The 20,947-nt window shown below is 41.1% G+C and overlaps 1 protein-coding gene across 2 annotated transcripts in view; it reads left to right on the plus strand.

Moving 5' to 3' along the window:
* abcc3 (ATP-binding cassette, sub-family C (CFTR/MRP), member 3) overlaps positions 1-20,947 on the plus strand; it is a 52,710-nt gene extending 31,763 nt beyond the window's left edge. Inside the window, exons 11-31 of one of the 2 annotated variants that reach the window (XM_079372542.1) lie at positions 133-225; positions 768-971; positions 2,311-2,457; positions 2,547-2,634; positions 2,886-2,952; positions 3,063-3,189; positions 3,407-3,583; positions 3,809-3,976; positions 5,720-5,900; positions 6,005-6,113; positions 6,288-6,444; positions 7,347-7,554; positions 8,129-8,439; positions 14,656-14,855; positions 15,429-15,555; positions 17,017-17,118; positions 17,673-17,819; positions 17,909-18,067; positions 18,552-18,718; positions 18,819-19,013; positions 20,119-20,947. In XM_079372542.1, the coding sequence (XP_079228668.1) occupies positions 133-225; positions 768-971; positions 2,311-2,457; positions 2,547-2,634; positions 2,886-2,952; positions 3,063-3,189; positions 3,407-3,583; positions 3,809-3,976; positions 5,720-5,900; positions 6,005-6,113; positions 6,288-6,444; positions 7,347-7,554; positions 8,129-8,439; positions 14,656-14,855; positions 15,429-15,555; positions 17,017-17,118; positions 17,673-17,819; positions 17,909-18,067; positions 18,552-18,718; positions 18,819-19,013; positions 20,119-20,230 (3,246 nt within the window). In that variant the 3' untranslated portion in view covers positions 20,231-20,947. Of the gene's footprint in view, positions 1-132; positions 226-767; positions 972-2,310; positions 2,458-2,546; positions 2,635-2,885; positions 2,953-3,062; positions 3,190-3,406; positions 3,584-3,808; positions 3,977-5,719; positions 5,901-6,004; positions 6,114-6,287; positions 6,445-7,346; positions 7,555-8,128; positions 8,440-11,755; positions 12,070-14,655; positions 14,856-15,428; positions 15,556-17,016; positions 17,119-17,672; positions 17,820-17,908; positions 18,068-18,551; positions 18,719-18,818; positions 19,014-20,118 lie in introns of both variants that reach the window. The other variant, XM_079372541.1, reaches the window with a different exon arrangement.

Below are 20,947 nucleotides of genomic sequence, written 5' to 3' on the forward strand. Positions count from 1 at the left end.
CAGCGTCTTATAACTGGTATATTTATGGTACTATAAAAGATCATGACCAGACTTTAAAATTCATATTTTGTACACATGTTCACAGATTTATTTAAACCACCTCACTTTTGTTTTTCTGTCTCTATTTGACAGAACCTGGGACCTTCTGTGCTGGCTGGTGTCGCTGTCATGATCATGCTGATCCCTTTAAATGCGGTCATCGCTATGAAGACCAGAGCCTACCAGGTACAGTCTGATGATGACTTTGCAATGTCTGAAATGAATTATGTCCCCAGTAATCCTCTTTATTATACAAACAAACAAAATAAGTGACAAATGGTGACAGTAAAGGGCTTTCCGAGTCTGTATCTGAATTGAGCTGGATGGAGGTGAACAGGGTTGAGGAGGGTCACAGCGATCGCACTGAAATGACCAGTTGGGGTTTTTACGCCCCTAATCAGCTGATCACCAGAGTTTAATGAAGAAAATTGAATGAATGTTTGAGAGAATGTTTCTAATCTTGCTGCTTGAGCTTGCTTGATGCGCCATGAAGAAATCCCTTGAAGTCACCTGACTTCAGTTCAAGAACACAATACACAACCCACTTTTTGTGAAAAATGCTTTTGTATGTTTATCGGAGGCCTACGTCTTCTTCATTTGCGGTTTTGATTTGACAAGTAACTATTTTTTAATTAACTCTTAATTTCATCTAAAAAAGACAGGAAGTCATTAAATGTGTTAACTGACGTGTCAAGATACATTTTTCTTCCCCTCTTCTTCTCTCTCAGGTGGAGCAGATGCAGTACAAGGACTCTCGTATCAAACTCATGAATGAGATCCTGAACGGCATCAAAGTCCTGAAGCTGTACGCCTGGGAGAACTCCTTCAAAGAAAAGGTCCTGGCTATCCGACAGAAGGAGCTCAACGTGTTGCGCAAGACGGCCTACCTGGGAGCACTGTCCACCATGGCCTGGACCAGTGCCCCTTTCCTGGTATGCTGAGTGCACATGACTCCAAACCCAGATATCTTAAAAGAAAAAGGAAGGAATTAGGATTTAAACTCGGCTTTAAAATGGCTTTAAGCATGATTGGATTGTTGAATGTAAGACCCAACAAATCCATCAAGGCTGAATGAATGACATCTGTGGCTCAGAGGCGGAGTCTCAACAAGAAGGTTGGAATGACATTTATATAGTTTCCCTGTCTCTTGCTTTTACATGATACATCCTGTTCTTAAAATGATCAAATCTCCATTATTTTAATGACCAATAATATTGAAAAGTTCTGCAAAAAACAAAGCTTTAAGAGGAAACTTCAATCATATTTTTAACCAAAAGCTGCCACAAACAAATAGTTTGCTAATAAGAAACAGGAAATAACCCAGTACACTTCATTTATCGCTGCTGTGATATCAAAGAAAAATGTACCACCGCTGTTAGACATCAAAGTTTAAAAACTGCTATCAGGAACAGGGCTGATATGGGGTTTTTGGGGCTTTGATATAACGACTAATATTATTTCTTAGATCAATGTTTGGTTGGTTTGCACACCCCATATCGAAAGGCTACAGACCTCAAAGCAGGAGTCCAACCTGTGGTTTCTTTTCTGCACGCAATCCCCCCCCCCCCACCCCCCTCTCCCTTACTCCCTGATTCCTGACTCTATCCACCATTAATAATAAAGGTATGAAAGGCCCAAAGTCCGAATCTTTAAAAAGTCAGTTGACCCTTGACTGACCAGGATACTTGATAACTTCACTTCACAACAGAACAGAAAAGTCAGGCATCATTTACTGCAGAGCAAGACTGGACAAGCAGATACCATAGCAACGGGCTTCATCAGCCGGCTGCCTGTTTCCTGACCCAGATGATAAACTTGGTGAAAAGCATGACCTGCCCCAGGAGGTCTGTTAGTTTTGTGTTATTTAGAGCCGTAATTGTCTGCGCCAGATTTCCATGACGACCAAGGGGGAACTATTGGGTTAGTCAGAGGGAACAAATTCATCTTTTTTTTCTTTCTTTTTTTTTGCAGTTTCCACATCAGATATTTTCTCTGCTTTAGGTTTTACAGTCACATGTCTGTGTACTGCTTAGATCGTATATATATCAAACCTAGATAGATCTGTTGGTTGTAGTGCGTCGTCTTTTATTTGTTGGATCAGTAACGCCTTTTCATTCAAAGACTAGCGTTTGTAAAAGATTTAAAAACTCGGTATAACTGCTGAGTCATGTTTGAGTGTGTTTAGATTTCACAGAGGAGTCTGCTGTTCATCTCTCCAGTAAATTGATGGACCATGTTGTCTGAGGGGCCTGTTTGCTGGTGTGTCTCCAGGTTGCCTTGACAACATTTGCCGTGTACGTGAGTGTTGATGAGAATAACATCCTGGATGCAGAGAAGGCCTTTGTGTCGCTGTCCCTTTTTAACATCCTCAGGTTTCCACTCAACATGCTTCCCCAAGTCATCAGCAGTTTGGTACAGGTAGGAAGTGTTCCTTGTTTCCTTTTCTTTCCCTTCCTTCTCTGCGTGGGTTTGTTTACAGTACCTTTGTGTTTATTTCTGCATTGCAGGCCAGCGTGTCACTGAAGCGAATCCAAAATTTCCTGAGTCATGATGAGTTGGACCCAAATTCAGTTGACAGAAAAAACACACCCACAGGTGAATCAGAACACGACCCCTCCTTTGACAAAGAGAAGGCGTTTTTTTTTTTTCTTTTGTTTTCTTGCTTCATCAACACAGCTTAACAGATGAAGAAAACCGGCATTGTCATAATTCTTTGATGTTACAAAGCATCAACCTTTCACCCAGTTACTCAAGACCTTTAGGATGACTAATAGTTCAGAAATGCACACTATTACTTTTTCAAAAGCTGCAGAAAACTAAATCTTGTGATTTTTGTGTTTGGACAGATTTTTCACTGACAGTTGTCAACGGGAAATTCACCTGGGCCAAAGAAGATCCTCCAGTTCTGCACAAGTATGTCTTGAAAAGCCCAATATACTCCTTGTTTGCACTTGTCACACGTCTGTCATGCATGTCCCTGAGGTGATCCCGAAAACATGTTGATGCTGTCTTCTTGTTTGTAGCATTAACGTGATGGTGCCCCAGGGCTCCCTGCTAGCTGTGGTCGGCCATGTTGGCTGCGGCAAGTCCTCCTTGATCTCTGCACTGCTGGGGGAAATGGAGAAACTGGAAGGAGAGGTTTCTATTCGAGTAAGTTATCCCGTTCTCTATAACCACCCACTGTCTGCCTGTGCTTCTTGCACTTTACATTATACTGTACTACACTATACTAGTGTCTAGTTGTAATCTTTTGGAATATGAGGGCATTAAAAAAAACTGTGACAAGAATTTTGTAAGATAAACATAAAGACAATACATACTTGAAACACCAAAACTTACAGGACGTGTTTTTTTCCTCTCTCCTCAGGGCTCAGTGGCGTACGTACCCCAGCAGGCCTGGATACAGAATGCCACCCTGCGGGACAACATCCTGTTTGGGAGACCCTTCGATGACCAAAAGTACTGTTGTGTTATGAACGCCTGTGCCTTAACTCCTGACCTGGAAGTCCTGCCCGGAGGAGACATGACTGAAATAGGCGAGAAGGTTCGAAAGAGAAGCTCTTATGTGCTCTTTATGTTTTACCAAATCAGCTTTCTTATGTTTTTTCTGTCAGCAACTCTTCTTTTACTTGTCATCAAAGTTCAAGCTTAAGACATTTAATGTCTTTTCTGATTTTCATTTTCAGACATTACTCTCAGTTTGTTTTTCTTTGTTTCATTGAAAACTAAAAGTACTCGCATAGTTTAACGTTGTGTCTGGACCCTGCAGGGCATCAACCTCTCTGGTGGGCAGAGGCAGAGGGTGAGTCTGGCCCGAGCTCTGTACAGCGATGCTGATGTCTACCTCCTGGATGACCCGCTGTCAGCTGTGGACGCCCATGTGGCCAAGCACATATTTGACAACCTCATCGGCCCAGAGGGTTGTCTTAAAGGCAAAGTAAGGAGAGGCTAAATCTAAGTTTTTATCATGATTTGTTTTTTCTTATAAGAAATAGAAACCTGTTTATTTCAGTGGAAAAGTCACAGTTATCTTTAGTGGTACTGAAGTGTCATGCTCTTTTCCAAAAATCCTTTTCTGAATTTGGCCTTTTGAGTCTTAACAGGATTCAACTGTTGCAGGCTTGTAAGATCAGATAAGATAATCCTTTATTCAACGCAACAGAGAAATTTGTAAAGATCAAAGTAAGAATGCTGAATGAATTCTTAACGATGGTACAGACACTCTTTTTTTATGCACAAGTAGAAGTTCGGGGATTTGATCCCCAGCTCCTGCAGCAACATGTCTGATGCTCCCGCTGCTTCCTTGGTGGCATATGCATGTGTACAGTATGGACAGGGTTAGTTACTTAAGGTGGTAACTTTACAACAGCAGCCTCTATCATCAGATCTACAAGCTCGAGTCCATTTATTATTATCCATGAACCTGACTTGTAGCAGCTAATAGCTGTTTGGCAAATCTATCGCTAACTGTAGTTTTTAAAAGTTTGCGTTCCCATATAAGAAAGGTTGAGTTCTTGGGCATTGATTAAGCTCAGTTGGTAGAGCTGCCAAAATCTGCGTAAAACTGGTTTCAGGTTCAACTCTTAGTTCTTGCTGTTGAAAATATATACAGTATGTAAAGGGTATATTTTTTTAGTGCAGTTCCTTGGGTGTCCACAAGAAAAAGCCCATAAAGTTCCATTAAAGCAATTTTAAAATGTTTTTTTTTACAGAAGAAATAAACATGTTTACAACCTGGTTATGCATAAATAAGAGTAATTGGAGGGAGGGTCAAGGAAGTTTTCAGCTCCACCTCTTTGCCTGTCTCCACACTGATTCAGTTGGAATTAGCTTCTCAATATGGTGAATCCCGTTTGTGTGGCTCCGTCATATATTTATAAAAACATGCTGAGCTGGAAACATGGCTGACGCGTGCTTCATTAAAAATGCTGCCATGTCCTGAACAGTTAAAACCCTGAACACAAAAGATATCGTCTGCACTCTCATATATAAATGGCTCTTTGCAACTCCTCTTACCAATGGTTGATGTCACTGAGAATACGTCCATGTTTGATACAGTCCGTGGTCAAACGCTCCTCTTACATTATACAGTATGTCAAAGGAGGTACAGAAATTAAGCTGCAGAAAAATCTCCTCAGAATGGGTTGATATGGGGCGTTAATCAAGTTTTTTAATTGTCAGGCAGAAATGAAAATGTGCATAAAAAAGTGAAGATGTGTGGATTGTAAAATTCTTTTTAATTTAAAATTAATCACATTTTTAGATCACTTGGCCAACCTCCAGTTTTCATTGTGGTCAGCTGTAGCTGAGTGGAAGTGAGGTTATTAAAGCATGTGTATACTTTATACCAACACCAGTGTGCCTTTAGTATGCACTATGGTGCCGAGCTGCTGCAGGGGCTGAAGATTGTCACTCTTCAAAAGAGGAAGTAATATCTTATCTAGAAATGATACTGATACTGTATCTTTTATCCGTACGTGTTTGTTTTCATATTAATCATTCCAGGCTCTGATAAGAGCTGGTTCAGTTCCTGTTTCTGAGCTTGTAAAGTGCAAATACTTTGTGTCACTGAACTGAAGCTTATCATTAATGTCGTGCTTCCTTTTCCCCCCAGGTTTGCTTTGAGATTGTTAAGCCTGTTATTTCTGTCATTTCTGACACATTTTCTTTTTGTCTCCAGACTCGTATTCTTGTGACCCATGGCATCAGCTTCCTGCCTCAGGTGGATAATATCATGGTGATGGTGGACGGCAGGGTGTCAGAGATGGGCTCCTACCAGCAGCTGCTGCAGCAGAACGGAGCCTTTGCAGAGTTTCTCAGGAACTACGCCCTGGAGGATATTGTAGAGGAGGACATGGCTGGTAGAGCATCCTTTACCTTTACCTCATTTCATCGGCCTGTAGGACCATTTGGTTGTGCTTTTTCAATGAAGCTCTGTAATATTCCTTCAACAATGCTTTCACAGAGGATTTGATTGAAGATGAGGAATTGTTTCCTGAGGACGCCCTTAGCAACCACACAGACATGGTGGACAACGAGCCGGTGATCAATGAAGCCAAGAGAAAATTTATTAGGTGAGGACATACCTAATAAACAGAAGAATTAAAGAAGGGGGATAATGTTCAGATGGATACTGGAAGGCGTTTCAAATATGATCAATGCAGACACTTAGAGGAGACATGTTTTTGTATATGGCACCTTCCAGTTGCATGCTATTCATTTATATTGTGCTTTTCTGTCATTAACAGGCAGATCAGTGTGATTTCAGCAGATGGAGAGAACCCCAGATGCCGCTCAGTGAGAAGGCAGACCTGCAGAGAGAGGAAACCATGCGAGATACAAGAGAAGAAGAAACCACATGAGGCAGAGAAACTCATCCAGGCAGAGAAGTCAGAAACAGGCAGGGTCGGTCCTTAAAATCAGTACAAACACTCATTGCTTATTTTCATGTCCATCTTTTACCATCATCATTTTCAACTTTGACACAGAAATAGAATCATGAACGTACAAACTAAAAATATTTCTCCACATACACTTTTTAAGATTTTGGCTTTTAGGTCCTCTTCATTCAGGTGCTTTAAAAAAGGAACAAAGTGAATCTGTAAAAACGTCTGCCCCTATAGGTACCAATCTGATGAACCAATCAAATGCCTCGCTGCTCATCCTCTCCCCCTTGTGCGCATGAGCCAAAACCACTCAGAGAATGCTATTTTCAAAATCGTGCTAATTTTCAAAAGTTACCAACCCCACCTTTAAGTTCTAGGTCCTGGTGACACGTTAGACATTATCTATCAGTCTATGTTTATTAGTTATCGATACCTGAAGTCAGTATTTAGACTTTATAGAATAAGATACATACAAAACCTGGCCTCATCAAACTAAGTAACCTTTCTAATAAAACCTAATTAGGAATATGACATTAATCTGAATATAGAGACATTCTCCTGATTATATCACCCTCCCTCCCCCTGATTATGAGACAAACCCCCGATTTTAAAAGTCTAGATACTGAATATAAGACAATTTGACTTCAGATATGTTTCAGGGAAGAAGAAAAACTCATCTCATACTCTGACCAGAACAGTCTGCTTCATGCTTAAGACACAGCGAGGCATGTTGACATGAATGTACTAAAAATCTCAATAGAAACTCGGCGGCAGTAATAGAAGTGTGTCCTTATTATCTGCAGGACATAACACTCTGTTAATAACAAATGATGAATGTTGTAAAAGCATTGTTAGTCATTAGGATTGATTTATCACTGAGGCTGTGTGAGGTGACCCTGTATAAACCTTAATCCTCACCAGGTCAAATCGAAGGTGTACCTGGAGTATGCGAGGGCAGTGGGACCTCTCCTGTCGGTGTTCATCTGTTTCCTGTACTGCTGTCAGAGCGGGGCGGCCATCGGAGCGAACGTCTGGCTGAGCGAGTGGACCAACGACGCCGCAAGAAATCAGACTCAGGAAAATATTCATTTGAGGGTGGGGGTGTACGCAGCGCTTGGCATTGCACAAGGTAAGAAGCATTTGCACACAGTCAGAACTGAAGGAAGCATCTGGTGAATTTAAACACCAGCCGTTTTAAATAAGCACATTGTATGTTATATACACACTTTATCTTAATGCTGCTCTTTGCAAAGACGTTCAAACTGTGTTTTAATGTGTTGCCACATCATGGTGCTGCAATTGTTAATAAACCTTGTGAGGTATGTGAACTCCATGGTGTCGAATTCAACTTCCACATACAGCCTTATATGTTCATTGTAAATACCTGGAGGTATTTGCTTGGCAGCCAGTAAGAGGTTTTCTTTTTGTGCACTTTAGTCAGTGAAGAGATGCTTTGGGCTTACAGAACGTAGCACGAAGGAGCACATTACATCAACGAGTCACAAGTAAATGCTCCTGGGTTATGGATGTGCATCACATTGTTTAACAGCTGTTCTTCTTCCTAACCATTACAGCTTTACCTTCAGGACAGACGCTGTTGGCGTCTACACAGAATTTCATTGCTTCTTCATTCCACATTTAAGACTTTCTCTCCAATATTTTTTTCCCCACCCCTCCATTCCACCTCCTCTGGTTCCTCCTAGGTATCCTGGTCATGATCTCTTCCTTCACACTAGCCATGGGGAACATCGGTGCAGCCAGGAAGCTGCATTATAATCTGCTCGACAACAAATTTCACACACCACAGTCTTTCTTTGACACCACGCCTATAGGACGCGTCATCAACCGCTTCTCCAAGGACGTCTACGTCATAGACGAAGCTCTTCCAGCCACTGTGCTCATGTTACTGGGCACTGTCTTCGTTTCTCTCTCCACCATGATAGTGATAGTTTCCAGCACACCCATCTTTGCTGTTGTCATATTACCCCTGACTTTCATATACGTCTTCGTCCAGGTACACAGGATAATGTCACTCAAGTGCTAAATGATGCGCTCTGTTCCTCTTTTTCTTTCAACCTTTTTTTTCCTCTTCTTCTCTTCCTGGAATGGCATGCCACAAGCATGCTGGCACAGCAGCTTTTTTATGTTTTTAACCTTCCAGATTTCTCTTTTTGTTCCTCTGTAGCCTGATATGTTGTCCACGATGAGCCTCGGCAGTCATGATTACCTCCTTTTTTAAAAATCATGAATTTACTTTGCTCTCTCCGCAGCCTGTCCTGCCTGCAGCCTGCTTCCAAAACCCTTTTACACACTTAAACACACACGTTATAAGTCATGCACACTGTCACGTTGAGCAACACAGTAAACCCCAGCATGTATACAAACACAAGTTTTGGGTACCTAAAGTAACTCTCCTCAGTCTTTAGTGATGTGTAAACTCCCTCTAGTGGAAGACAATTGTTAAAACAGCAGACTCCTTTCTTTAATGCGTCTTAATCACAGTCCAGTGTAAATAAGTGCAGTTTCGATTTAAGTGATGAGAAGGGATCACTAAAGATCTGTGAACATCACAAGGGTTAGGATTAAAGCATTTGAATGTGTGTTTTTCTTTTTAAATGGAGCAGGTGCTGTAATAGCACAGGAGTTGTTGGCTGGTAAGAAGAAGACTGTGGGTCTTTAAACACATCTCAGTAGTCCTTTTATTTTTCTCGATTGAACTACCTAAAATAATTCATATTCTTTGTAGACGTAAACATTAAAAATAACCATAAAAAATAAAATTGTAACACTTGCATTTTCATGCGTCGTCTACTACAGTCATTTCAAATAATAATGATTGAAGTATACTTGCAGTTAGGTATGTCATTACATCCTCATAAATTGAGACTCGGCCGTCAGCTTGAGTCGTCCATCATCAGTCAAAGACATGAAATGTGATAAAAGTCGAGGCGGAAAAGCAGATGTGTTCAGAATTGTTGAAAAGAATGTGTCCATCTGGTGCTCTTCAGTGTGAGGATCCAACTCCAAGAGGTCTGAGGCACTCAGAGGGGTACACATAAACAGCCTTTAATCCGTCAGGGCTGCAGATTCATACAAACCAGTTGAAGACCAGTATGGCTGAAACATGTTGGCTTGTTTTTTATGAAACGGCTCTCTTGTTACCTCTCGTATCACCTTGGTAACGATTCCCGTTCTTCTCGCACAAACTGATAAAATGAGCAACTTTGAAAAACATCCCCTGTTTTACTTCACTTATTTTTTTAGCTTCATTTTAAACTGAGCTGAATAGATTCTCAGTTCTTTATGTGAAGCACTTTGTTGATGTTCAACAGTGACAACACCAGACTGTATACTGCAGTTTTATTTTTATTCTGTTGTCTTTGATACAAACATTTTACATGAATGCAGTTGGTGAGGCGGTAAATCAAAGTCCCCACTGACATGTCTCACGTTTCCTGGTCTGACTCATAGAGTTTCTACGAGTCCGTTTTAACCCTTTTAACAAACTGCTCATTGTCACATTTAGAATTTAACAGTTTGAAAACCCAACAGGAGTGTGCTTTCTTTTCCAGGAACAATTCAGCTGCCATCTATTTTTCATTTTATGTACATCATGTTTCATATGCTCACTAATGAATCATATCCTTTTTATTGTAGTCAAAGTTGTGTTGAGCCGGCTGATGAAAGGGAAATCTGGCTTTGGCAGATTTGCGTCGTAGTACACCACTCTGGTAGCTTTTCTGCAATTTCTTCCTGGCTGCCAGTGCTAGTTAAACAATCTGGATAAATCTCCTTATGGGTGGATGAAGTTGTGATCTCGTATAAACAAAGGAATACATGCAACCGGTTTGTCGCAGCTAGAAATACCAGGTGGTAGCCTGTGTGGGTTTTCCTGCAATTCCAGGGAGGAAACCTAATCTGCGTCGTTTGGTGTGTTTATGCTCAGAGTGTACCAGGGTGCCCTATAGCATCAAGTTAAAGCTAGCGTGGAGCCTACAGATGGTCTTAAGCTAGCTGCTAGATGTCATTAGAAGCTTTGATTGTGTTCTGAGGCTAAGCCACAACTCTTGCTTTGTTTCTTTGCTAATAAGCAATTCAGGTCAACATGATAGCAGCAGGTTGGATTAGCCTGACTGGTTGCATTTGTGTGTTATATCGGTTCAAGGTCAGTTCAAGGTTCTGTGACCTGTGGCCAGTTTTCAAGCCTTACACTTTGTCTGTACTGGAACTATAGGGTCGGGCAATACAGATCAAAAATCACATCTTGATTATTTCAAGCTGAACGGCGACACGATAAACATCTGCTTTTTTTCTGCAAAGAAATAACAAAATGTGTTCTCACCTCCACCTTGCCAAGGCGTGTTCTTTCAACGTTAGCTGTACTCCCTTTGATTGCTCTCTTGCTTCAAGAATTAGCCAATCAAAGCACGACCCTGTGATAACCTCTACCAGCTGGCCATCACACATGGTTTTCCACACTCCTCAGCCGGCTTTCTTGGTGTGTGCTCAGCTACCTGTAACAATGAACTTTGTCTAAGATGAGCGTTTGGCATCAGTCTGTTGGCCCCTTCAATTTCAGGGTGAGGCGATTGGAAGGCCACTCATTAGATATGGAGCCCTTTCTTCCACTCGTGGTGTGTAGAAAAGTCTGGGCTGTTGTTCTTCATGTGTAGCACCAAGTCTCCTGCTGTTTGTGGTACTGTTCAGTTGTTTTCTAATGATGGTCAGACTGCTTCCACCTGAGAAGTTCATGTGACGTCTTCATCTGTCAACCATGTCGACGATGATAGAAGCCAGGCAGTGCAGAGTGGAAATTTGTTCTGTTCATTTCAGTTTTTGTAGCTGTACATAACACTGTCCCTTTATTCACTGGTGTCTCAGTGCTACTGCTGGTATACGTTATTGTCATGGTTTACTGCCACTGGAGGGAGGAGGGATTCAAACAGAGTGCGTCTTAGAAAAAGATAAATCCTGGCATGTCACACCCAACCTTGAAACTGTCCTCTCGAGGGAATATTCTGAGATGATGAATGAAGGCTACCACTTGGTTTTTTAAGCTAAGACACGGGCAGCTTTTTTTTTCCTTTTTTTTTTCTTTTTTTTTTTACATACATGAGTGGGAGTGTAAGGAGACAGTTAATTTGTCACTGCTGGAGCAGTTGTAAACACACACACACACACACACACACACACACACTATTAAATATGTATCTGTAGCAGAAGCTGCTGTTTCATTAGACATGCAGAATGGCTCTTTATCATTTTAACACAGTTGTTGTTTTGTTGTCACACTTGATCCCTCCCCCTCCCCTCCACCCATCTTCTCACAGGTGTGCTGTTGTTGGTTAACTGCCTGTTGTGCCGGGGCTACAGTATGCTGCAGGCAGCCAAGCTCATGCACTTCAACATGCTTCAGGGGGTCCTGCGAGCGCCGCAGACCTTCTTCGAGAGCACCCCCACTGGGCGGTTACTAAACCGCTTCAGCAAAGACGTGGATGCTATAGACTCCCACATCCCAGACAATATTGACATATGGATGCGCACTTTCTGGTACACACTGAATGTGCTGCTCATATGCTCTGCCCTCACCCCAATGTTCCTCATAGTCATAGCCCCATTAATGGTGTTCTATTGGTGGGTTCAGGTAAATAGGAAACAAGTCTGCTAACTCATTAATACAACATGCATGTCTGCGAGTGTTGAGTGTGTGTGCCGGTAGACTATTGCATGTGGTTGGAGTGTTGATCACTGCTGTAGTGCTGTAGCTGCAGTGTAGTTTGGTCTCTGCTAGTCAGTAGTCATAGCTGCCTGAAGCCTTAATGGCCCACTGATCAGACTTTAGTCCAAGATTGTGGACGCTCTAGTCAGCGAACCACTGATTCAACTGGTAACACCGAAACTACGTCAAGATTATAATTACAAATAAAAGATTGACTTCAATTAATTTTGATTTCTAGATAACACCAATCTTTCAGTTTCTACAAACTGAAAGAAGCTCCAGACACTGCACACAAAGGGAACCTTTTTTTTTTTTTTTAAATATAGTTTCAGATCTTGAGTGCCAGAAAAATCTGCCCAATGAGTCAGTCAAATCTGCCCAATAAGAGCTCATAACTGTAGCATTCCTGCCACTGGTCTGACTCTGCTTCAAAGCTGTTATTGATAAAGCTGCGAGTGAGCAGGTTGTTTTCATAATGCAGAATATTTGATTCTGACTAGCTTTAAGACCAACAGGGTTGTGGTTGTTTTTCTTGGGGTTTCTCCTCTATATGTCGGGATAAAGAGTTTATTATTGACTGTAGGTGGTCAGGAAGTGGTCATATGGATGTTTTAATGTATATGTGAATGCCTTTCATAGATACAGGTTTGATAATGCACGACAAGGTGGTTAAAAACACACTCTTTCACCAAACCTTCAGAGGCTACAGTTCAGCATAAAACTACTCTTCACTAATTTCGCTTTGTTGCAAGGGGTAAATCTATGGAGCCCCTGATGTCCCACAAAATCAAAATTAGAATCCTTATGTCTTGTGTGCACAAGCTCTATTTTTATTTATTGTTTTACTTTATGGGACTTCAGAGCATCCGTACAAATCAGCGTGTGGAGAAAAAAAACAAAAAACCGTTTGAAACCAAAGTTTGGACTTTGGTTTCAGCTTTGGCTTGAGCCATCTTTTTTTCATCCAGAAAGTGTAGGGTAATACAAGTCTAGAAATCTCTGGATATCATATAATTTAGCCATTTGGCTAACCAAAATAAGCCACATTTACTTAAGCCTAGTATCATTTGACAATATAACCTTTTTCAAACAAGCGATCACTCAGCATAAAATGTCATACAACACATAAAGCAGGATTGAAGATTAAATACTATATTAAGATGTTTACCATTAACTGTTTTGGATGTCAAGGTTGGCCAGTGTTAGCTAAAGGCTGCTAGCCTCCTTGAGTTTGAGCTTCTGAGTTCATGAAGAACTTTCAAATAATTAACAAGTCTCATGTCATAAAATCCTTTTCTAAACAGACTTGTACTTATTTATCTGATTCCTAAAGAAAGAGGCTTGACCTGAAATCATCAATCATGAAGCACTTAGAGAATAGCGCACACAGCCTTTCAATCTAATTCATGGGGCGTTGACCGTCTGTTTGCTCACCTTCAATAATAACAACACTAACTGGACCTCCACGAATCAAACTAGCTTCACTGATTCTAAGTCTACGCTGTCTTTGTCATGGCGTCTCTCCTGCATGGCCTGTCTCTTTGCTGCATCAGCTGTCTGTAATCTTTCCTTCTAAATGGGCTTTTCTTTCATTGAACATGTCAAAATTTTGCAAACCATAACAAAAACACTCACCATATTAATACGATTACAAATGTAAATACTGAAAATGATGCTTTTAACATTTGAAAAATAATTGCATTTGTTTTAGCCAAAACATTACATATTTTTTATGATTGTGATAAAACAAAAAACCTGCAGTTTGAGTCCACTGGTGCTTTTGGCCTTGCCACATTCTGTTGAAATGGAAGGTCAGTTTGTCATCGGGCATCTCTGGGTTTGTTGGTTCTTTGATTGATAAGGTTGCAAGTCGTCCTCAGTATAGGTGGGGAAAAAAGGTTTATGTAAAAGATTTATAACTTTCAAAAATCAGTGTTTTTTTAGCTATTGAGTCACTCCCTGCTAAGTGCTAAGAGGCTAGCTCTTTCACTCAGTAGAGTGCCAAATGGAGCAATAAGAAATTCAGCCAGTCTCACGGATGAATGGAGTAGATCCTGAAGTATGTACTAATTTCACAATAGACTTTGTATCATGAATCCAGAATCATTTTAAATCAAAAATAGATTTTCAATTGAATCGGGACCCCCAAGAATCAAATTGATTTGAATCCTGAGACATGCAAAGATTCCCAGTTCTAGTCTTCAGTGTTAGAGGTAAAGTACAGGAGAGTTCATTTACATGCAGACTTTGAATCAACCACCTCTGAGGAGCTTATGTAAGATTAGCTGGTATCCCATCAAGTGTTCAGAATTGACACTCAAACGAGTTCTGCAGGTGTTTTGTTTTACACAGGCTTACTCTGCGTGCGAGTGTGTGCGTGCGTGTGTGTATGTGTGTGCATGGTCATCAGTGTGCATCATTATGTCTTCAATATCATTTTGCACCTGTGAGAACTTGTTCAGTTGTAATGTTTTGTTTGTTTCTCTCCCCACCACCCCCCGACCCCTGTAGAGATTTTATGTTGCCACGTCTCGGCAGCTAAAGCGTCTGGAGTCAGTCAGCCGCTCTCCCATATACTCCCATTTCTCTGAGACCGTCACTGGCTCTAGTGTAATCCGAGCCTATGGCAGAAACTCTGCCTTTGTTCTGATGAGTGATATGAAAGTGGATGACAACCAAAAGAGTTACTACCCTGGTATAGTGTCCAACAGGTAAGTTTCCAGCTCACAGAATACTTTGTGCCATCTTTAATCCTTCCGTACACATCCACTGGTGAGATGGATAAGGCCTCTGCATAGATGTAGCCTGACAGAACAGGGAATAAGCTTGTACACTTCATGTTGCAACTCAGGTGGGGAGATTAAATGAGTATCTTGACATCAGTGTCTCTTCATTTATTCCCTAAATATGATGCCAGCTGAATGCGAACTAGCCTGGTTGAAGATGCAAAGTTTGACTCTTTCATTCAGCTCATGTCGACAAAATGCATTCTGCATCTTACGCTACTTTAAACGGCCAGTTGTATCAGACTGCATGAATACAAAACAAGAAAGATGCTAAAGAAAACAGTTCCACAATGGAGCACCCAGGTGTTTGTATTCATCCCAGCACAGCTGTGGCCTGACTTCTTTATCGTGACCAGTATCACCGCGTACCTGAAAATACTGATGCTAGTTTAACCCACAGGTCGATAATTTGGCCTCTGTAACACGTTTGCACCATAAGGTTAGAATCTGTTCTTCATAGCGTCTGACTTATTGTAACTGTAACGCCGTGTTGTGCAGGTGGCTCGGCGTGCGTATCGAGTTCATCGGGAACTGCATAGTGCTGTTTGCTGCTCTGTTTGCTGTGACGGGAAAGGAGAGCCTGAACCCCGGAATTGTGGGTCTGTCAGTGTCCTACGCTCTACAGGTACTGAAATACCCACTGCTATATGATCTTCCTATTATGTATATTTTACACATCAATGACATCATACAGCAGTTCAAGTTGCCTTTATAAGTCACGGCAGAGATAGTGAAGTTTCACTACTAAACCTGGTGTACATGTTTAAATGACTTTCAATTGTTTACAAGGATTAAATGTTTCAACCACTGATCTAGTAACGTTTTGCTGGTGAATCAAAGCACTTAAACGTAAACCTGTGTTTTTAAAGGTGATGTGTAAATAAAGTTATTATTATTGTTTTAAAGGTGTCATATTATGCAAAGTACTTAACTTTGTAAAAAAAACTAATATGTGATCAGTCTGTCTACAAACTCCACAATTATGAGAAGTCCGTCCACTTTTTCCTGTTCCACTTTTCAGAAAATGTGTGCTCAAACAGGCCGTTTGGATATTTTCCTTTTGTGACTTCACAAAGGACAGTGACCCCTCCCACAGGTGGGGGACACTCCAAGAGCTGGGTGTTTGTGCTGCACTTTGAGTCTGCTTTCTCTTTGTAAACCATGGGGTATGGCACAAAAAGCCCAAGCCAGCCAAGCCTATCCAGAAGAGCGTTGTCAGGCAAAGCTCATTTACATTTAAAGCTACAGACACGAAAACAGCCTGTTCTGAGCAAGGCTGAAATAGAGGGGTATATGAGTCAAACACAGGATCAGAGTGGATCTATACCAAGAAACTTCACAAACATGTTGGGATGCTTTGAGACTTCTTTAAGTTCAAAAGGAGGATCATATCTTAACTGTTAAAATAATTTCTAAAAGGTCACATATTGTTCTCCTTTTCAACAAGTTAAAATATGTCAGAGTTCCCCAAAACATGTTTGTGAAGTTTCTTGTTCTAAATCCACTCTGATCCTGTATTTGATCATACTTATAGACCCCTTGATTTCAGCTCAGCGAGGAACAGGCTGTTTGTGTGTCTGTAATTTTAAATGCAAATGAGCGAAAGTAAGTGAAACATGAAACAGACACCTAACTGTGGGAGTGTCACACACCTGGGGGACGGATTACTGCCATTTGTGAAATCACGAAGGAAAAATCTGTCATTGGCCAGTTTGAGATATACATTTTCCTAAAAGTGGAACAGGAAAAAGACCGAAAAGATTAACTTTTCTCATCATTGGTAGAGGAGAGGCACAGTCTTAGCGTTAGAAACACATGATAATGTGTATTTTACATAATGTGTCTTTTTGTAACCTTTTTGCTTACAATGTTGATCATCTATGATTGCTTCCAGTTGACTTAACTGTTTGTTTGTCATAGATTTTAAACTTTCACTTTAAGCTAACTCTGAACACCTCTTTACATGTATTCCTACTGTTCTTAAGCATTCACAACTACATCTCCCACAGCCGTTTTCAGAGTGATGCTGATTCAATATATTTAAAGACCATTTTACAGTGTTAATATTATTTGTTTGTGTTTGCAGGTTACCATGTCTCTGAACTGGATGGTGCGAATGTGTTCAGATCTGGAGAACAACATAGTAGCAGTGGAGAGAGTGAAAGAGTACTCTGAGACCAAAACTGAGGTATGTTCCACTTCACGTGTTTGAACATTCAAGGTGTGACCTCCTTGGATCGTTTTCTAATATGTCAGAGAAACTCAAGTCGAGCCGTGCATGTGTTTGCATTCAAAATTTTTAATAGTGTTGGCTTTGTACTGCAATTAAAAGGGAGGAATTTACCCACATTCTAATGAACTAGCCTGCTGCCAAGACATGTTCTCAAACAACACCAGACCTATAAACCATAACCAGCTCCAGAAACGTTGGATCACCTGGTGCCAGCTAGGGCCCCTCTGTTACATAAGACAAACAGGGCTTTAGTACTGTACACAGTGTACTTTCTCAGCGAGCTGCCACAGTGCGCGTCTTTCTGAGCTGGTATAGTTGTTAGTGAAAGCTTTTGTTTGGAGCATCCATTGTGTCCCAGAGGTGAAATAAATGTTTGGCAGTTCTGCTCCTGACTCTTCAAGTTTTCAGTGTGATAAACTAATCCTTTTTTTTTTTCCCGAGAAGCCAGGTAGGCTAATGAGTTGTTCAGAAGGTTTTCCTAGTCTAAAGTGCTGAGTTTGTGTTCACAGGCCCCCTGGGAGGTGGAGGACAAGAAGCCCCCACCTGAATGGCCCCAGAAGGGGAATGTGGAGTTCCAAGACTACAGCGTTCGATACAGAGAGGGACTGGACCTCGTCCTGAAGAAGCTCACTCTGAACGTCAAAGGAGGGGAGAAGGTGGGGGGGGTTGTGTTGAATCGATCAATAAGGATTTAAAAGGTCAGCAGGGTTGCCTCCTCTAATCACAGATGTGTTTCTCTCTACAGATTGGTATCGTAGGTCGAACAGGAGCCGGAAAGTCCTCCATGACTCTCTGCCTCTTCAGGTTGCTTGAAGCTGCGGGCGGAGAGATCACCATCGACGAGGTGAAGATTTCTGAGATCGGCCTGCATGACCTGAGGTCAAAACTCACCATCATTCCACAGGTACACAACAGACACACACACACAGACACACACACACACCTCAGAACGAGCGAGAGGAGAAAAAAAAAGTGATGAATATCTGACTGGTTGAACAAGCACTGCAGGTCCGTACCAGCATAACCAGTACTGTATAATTCTTGTAAAGCAGCATTTAGCACTTTGTGTTTCAGGCGGGAGTTGTTGTCTCTCTTCCAACCATGAAAAATAAAATGACATTTTAGTGCTAAAATAATAAAAGAAGCCAACAACGATACCTTTAAAAATGGAATAGTTTCATTTAAATGGAATAGTTTCAACTAAATGAATAAAACAAACAAAAAACAGACTGCTTTGATTTTGTCTTATTGTCTTCTAGAAATAATTGTAGTCTGATAAATCTACTTTCAATCATCCAAACTATTAAACCACAACATGAAAGTGATGTACTGGGTTTGTCTGTTATCTTGTAACACCTTCAAAGTGATTGTTTTTTCTCGTGCTTCAGGAGCCGGTCCTGTTCTCAGGCACACTGAGGATGAACCTGGACCCTTTTGAGAAATACAACGACGAAGAGGTGTGGAAAGCTCTAGAACACTCTCACCTTCACAAGTTTGTGAGCAACCAGTCGGCCAAACTGGAGCTGGAGTGTGCCGAGGGAGGAGAGAACCTCAGGTCCTTTTTTTTTTGCTTGTTTCTTAGAAGTAGTAGACAAAGGAACTTTTCTCTGTACTGCTGTGTTTGATGCATGGTGTGCTTGTGTTTTATTCTGTAGTGTGGGCCAGAGGCAGCTGGTGTGTTTGGCTCGAGCTCTCCTGAGAAAGACAAGAATCCTCATCCTGGATGAAGCTACAGCTGCCATCGACCTGGAGACAGATGATCTCATCCAGTCAACCATTCGAACCCAGTTTGAGGACTGCACCGTGTTTACTATCGCTCATAGACTCAACACTATCATGGATTATACAAGGTTCAGTAGTGCTGAATGATTGACCTGCACTCGAAAGGATTTTTGTTCTATTCTTAAAAGTCAAAGCACTTTCTGTTTATCAGTTTATATCGAATTCTGAATACCCTCTGAGCTCGAGGCTACATGCTATCATGTCGAGTATTTAAACAGCAAAGAGAAAATCTTTGTGAATGGAATCATCTCAGTGAATTTATTGAGTCAAATCTTCTTAAGAAGAAACAAAATATTTCCATCTTCAGCATTCAGACAGAAACAGTGATCTGGAGGTCATGATGCTGCTTAATGTCTGAATAATCAAAAGTCAGCACTTTAACAGACAGACAAGAGTCTATATGTTATGAGTCTATAAGAATACATTAAATTCACAACAGACTTTATCTGTTACATTAAAGAGTAGAGCCTGCTGGATATAAAGGTTTTTTAACCTAGACTTTAAATTCAGGGTTAGCCATTTCCTCCAGATACACTTTTTAAGATTTTGGTTAAAGTTGTCTTTCGGTCCTGACAAAAATGGAAAATTGATGTGCTCTGAAAAAGGAATGTTGAGACTCTGTCATCTGGAGCAGTTGTAAGCGTTTTAAAACTTCAGCCAACGTCTGTCACGAGGTCCCAATCTGATGAACCAATCACGTCTCCCTGTCTCCCTGCTCGTTCTCTCCCCTTTGCGTACACTAATTTACTTACCCAGAATGAGACTGAAGACGATGTAGTTTCAACTCAATGCAAGCGATGAGGTCCGCTTCAGAAAATCACGCTCATGAATGTAAGAGGGGCGTGGCTTTAGATGGAGCTCGGAGCTCCATCTAAAGCCTGAACCTGAGCATGAACTTGGAGGTCGGAGCATGAATGAGGATGGCAGTGGTTGTGCGGACGTTCACTCGAGAGCCTTGCTTTTTTCAAACTTTTTCCAGCCAGGTTTACTACAACAGGCTGAAGAGGAATTCTAAAACTGTTTGAGCATCTGAGTCATTTATACCCCAAACCATGTATATATAACATCTGTTGGACGGGGCCAGGTTTTGAACTCCCCCTCAATAGTTATGTACTGATACATCATATATCCAGCTTTATAAATGACTTCTTCTCTCCTCTTTTTTTCTTGCAGAGTGCTGGTGTTGGATAAGGGACAGATAGCAGAGTTCGACACTCCTACCAACCTCATATCCCAGAGAGGAATCTTCTATGGCATGGCTAAAGATGCAGGACTGATACAGTAGTACTGCCTCCTGTCTTCACTGTTACAAACCAGCCTTGAAGGGCAGCTCAGTTCAGTCTGACTGCACCATGTCAGAGCTGGTAGTGGAACTTAGGTTTATCAGTGCGCTTACTGCTGGTCTTGAATAGCCTGGACTCTTTTGCAGACTTGGATCAATTAGAAGTTGCAATGTAGTGTTTGCCTGAACTCATGACAGGACTTGTACTGTACATACTCTGTGATTGTCTTAAGTCTCTGGCACTGACTGTATTGTCCTGTGTGGAAAACACTGTCTCTCTGACGTCTAAATAGGAAACAAAACAAGCCATAAGTGCAAGTACTAGTTGATCCAAGTGTGTGCTTTAGTGCCTTCTGCCAGTGGGATGAAGAAAGCCAGTGAATGTATCATTTTGTAATCAGCTGTCTGCTGCAAAACAACGACAAAATAAAGGAAAGGAGGAACTTTTTTTATTTTATTTTTTCTACAAAGAAAAATGCTGTGCCACTGTACTTTCCTCTTCAAAAAGCATCCTTTGTGATAAACCCACTTATTTTTGTACTATAACATTATTTAAGCTATGTTTTACAGAACTGTTTCATCTAGGGAAGTTTACTAAGTTCAATATGTGATTCTTTTGTGAACCAAATCTATAAAAACTTGAATTATGTACCACCAAAATATGACATATGATAATGCCTTTATTAAAAAAGAAATAGGAAAAAAACAATGTGTGTGTCT

The sequence above is a fragment of the Symphodus melops genome (assembly GCF_947650265.1).
Source record: "Symphodus melops genome assembly, chromosome: 21".
Classification (NCBI taxonomy): Eukaryota; Metazoa; Chordata; class Actinopteri; order Labriformes; family Labridae; genus Symphodus; species Symphodus melops.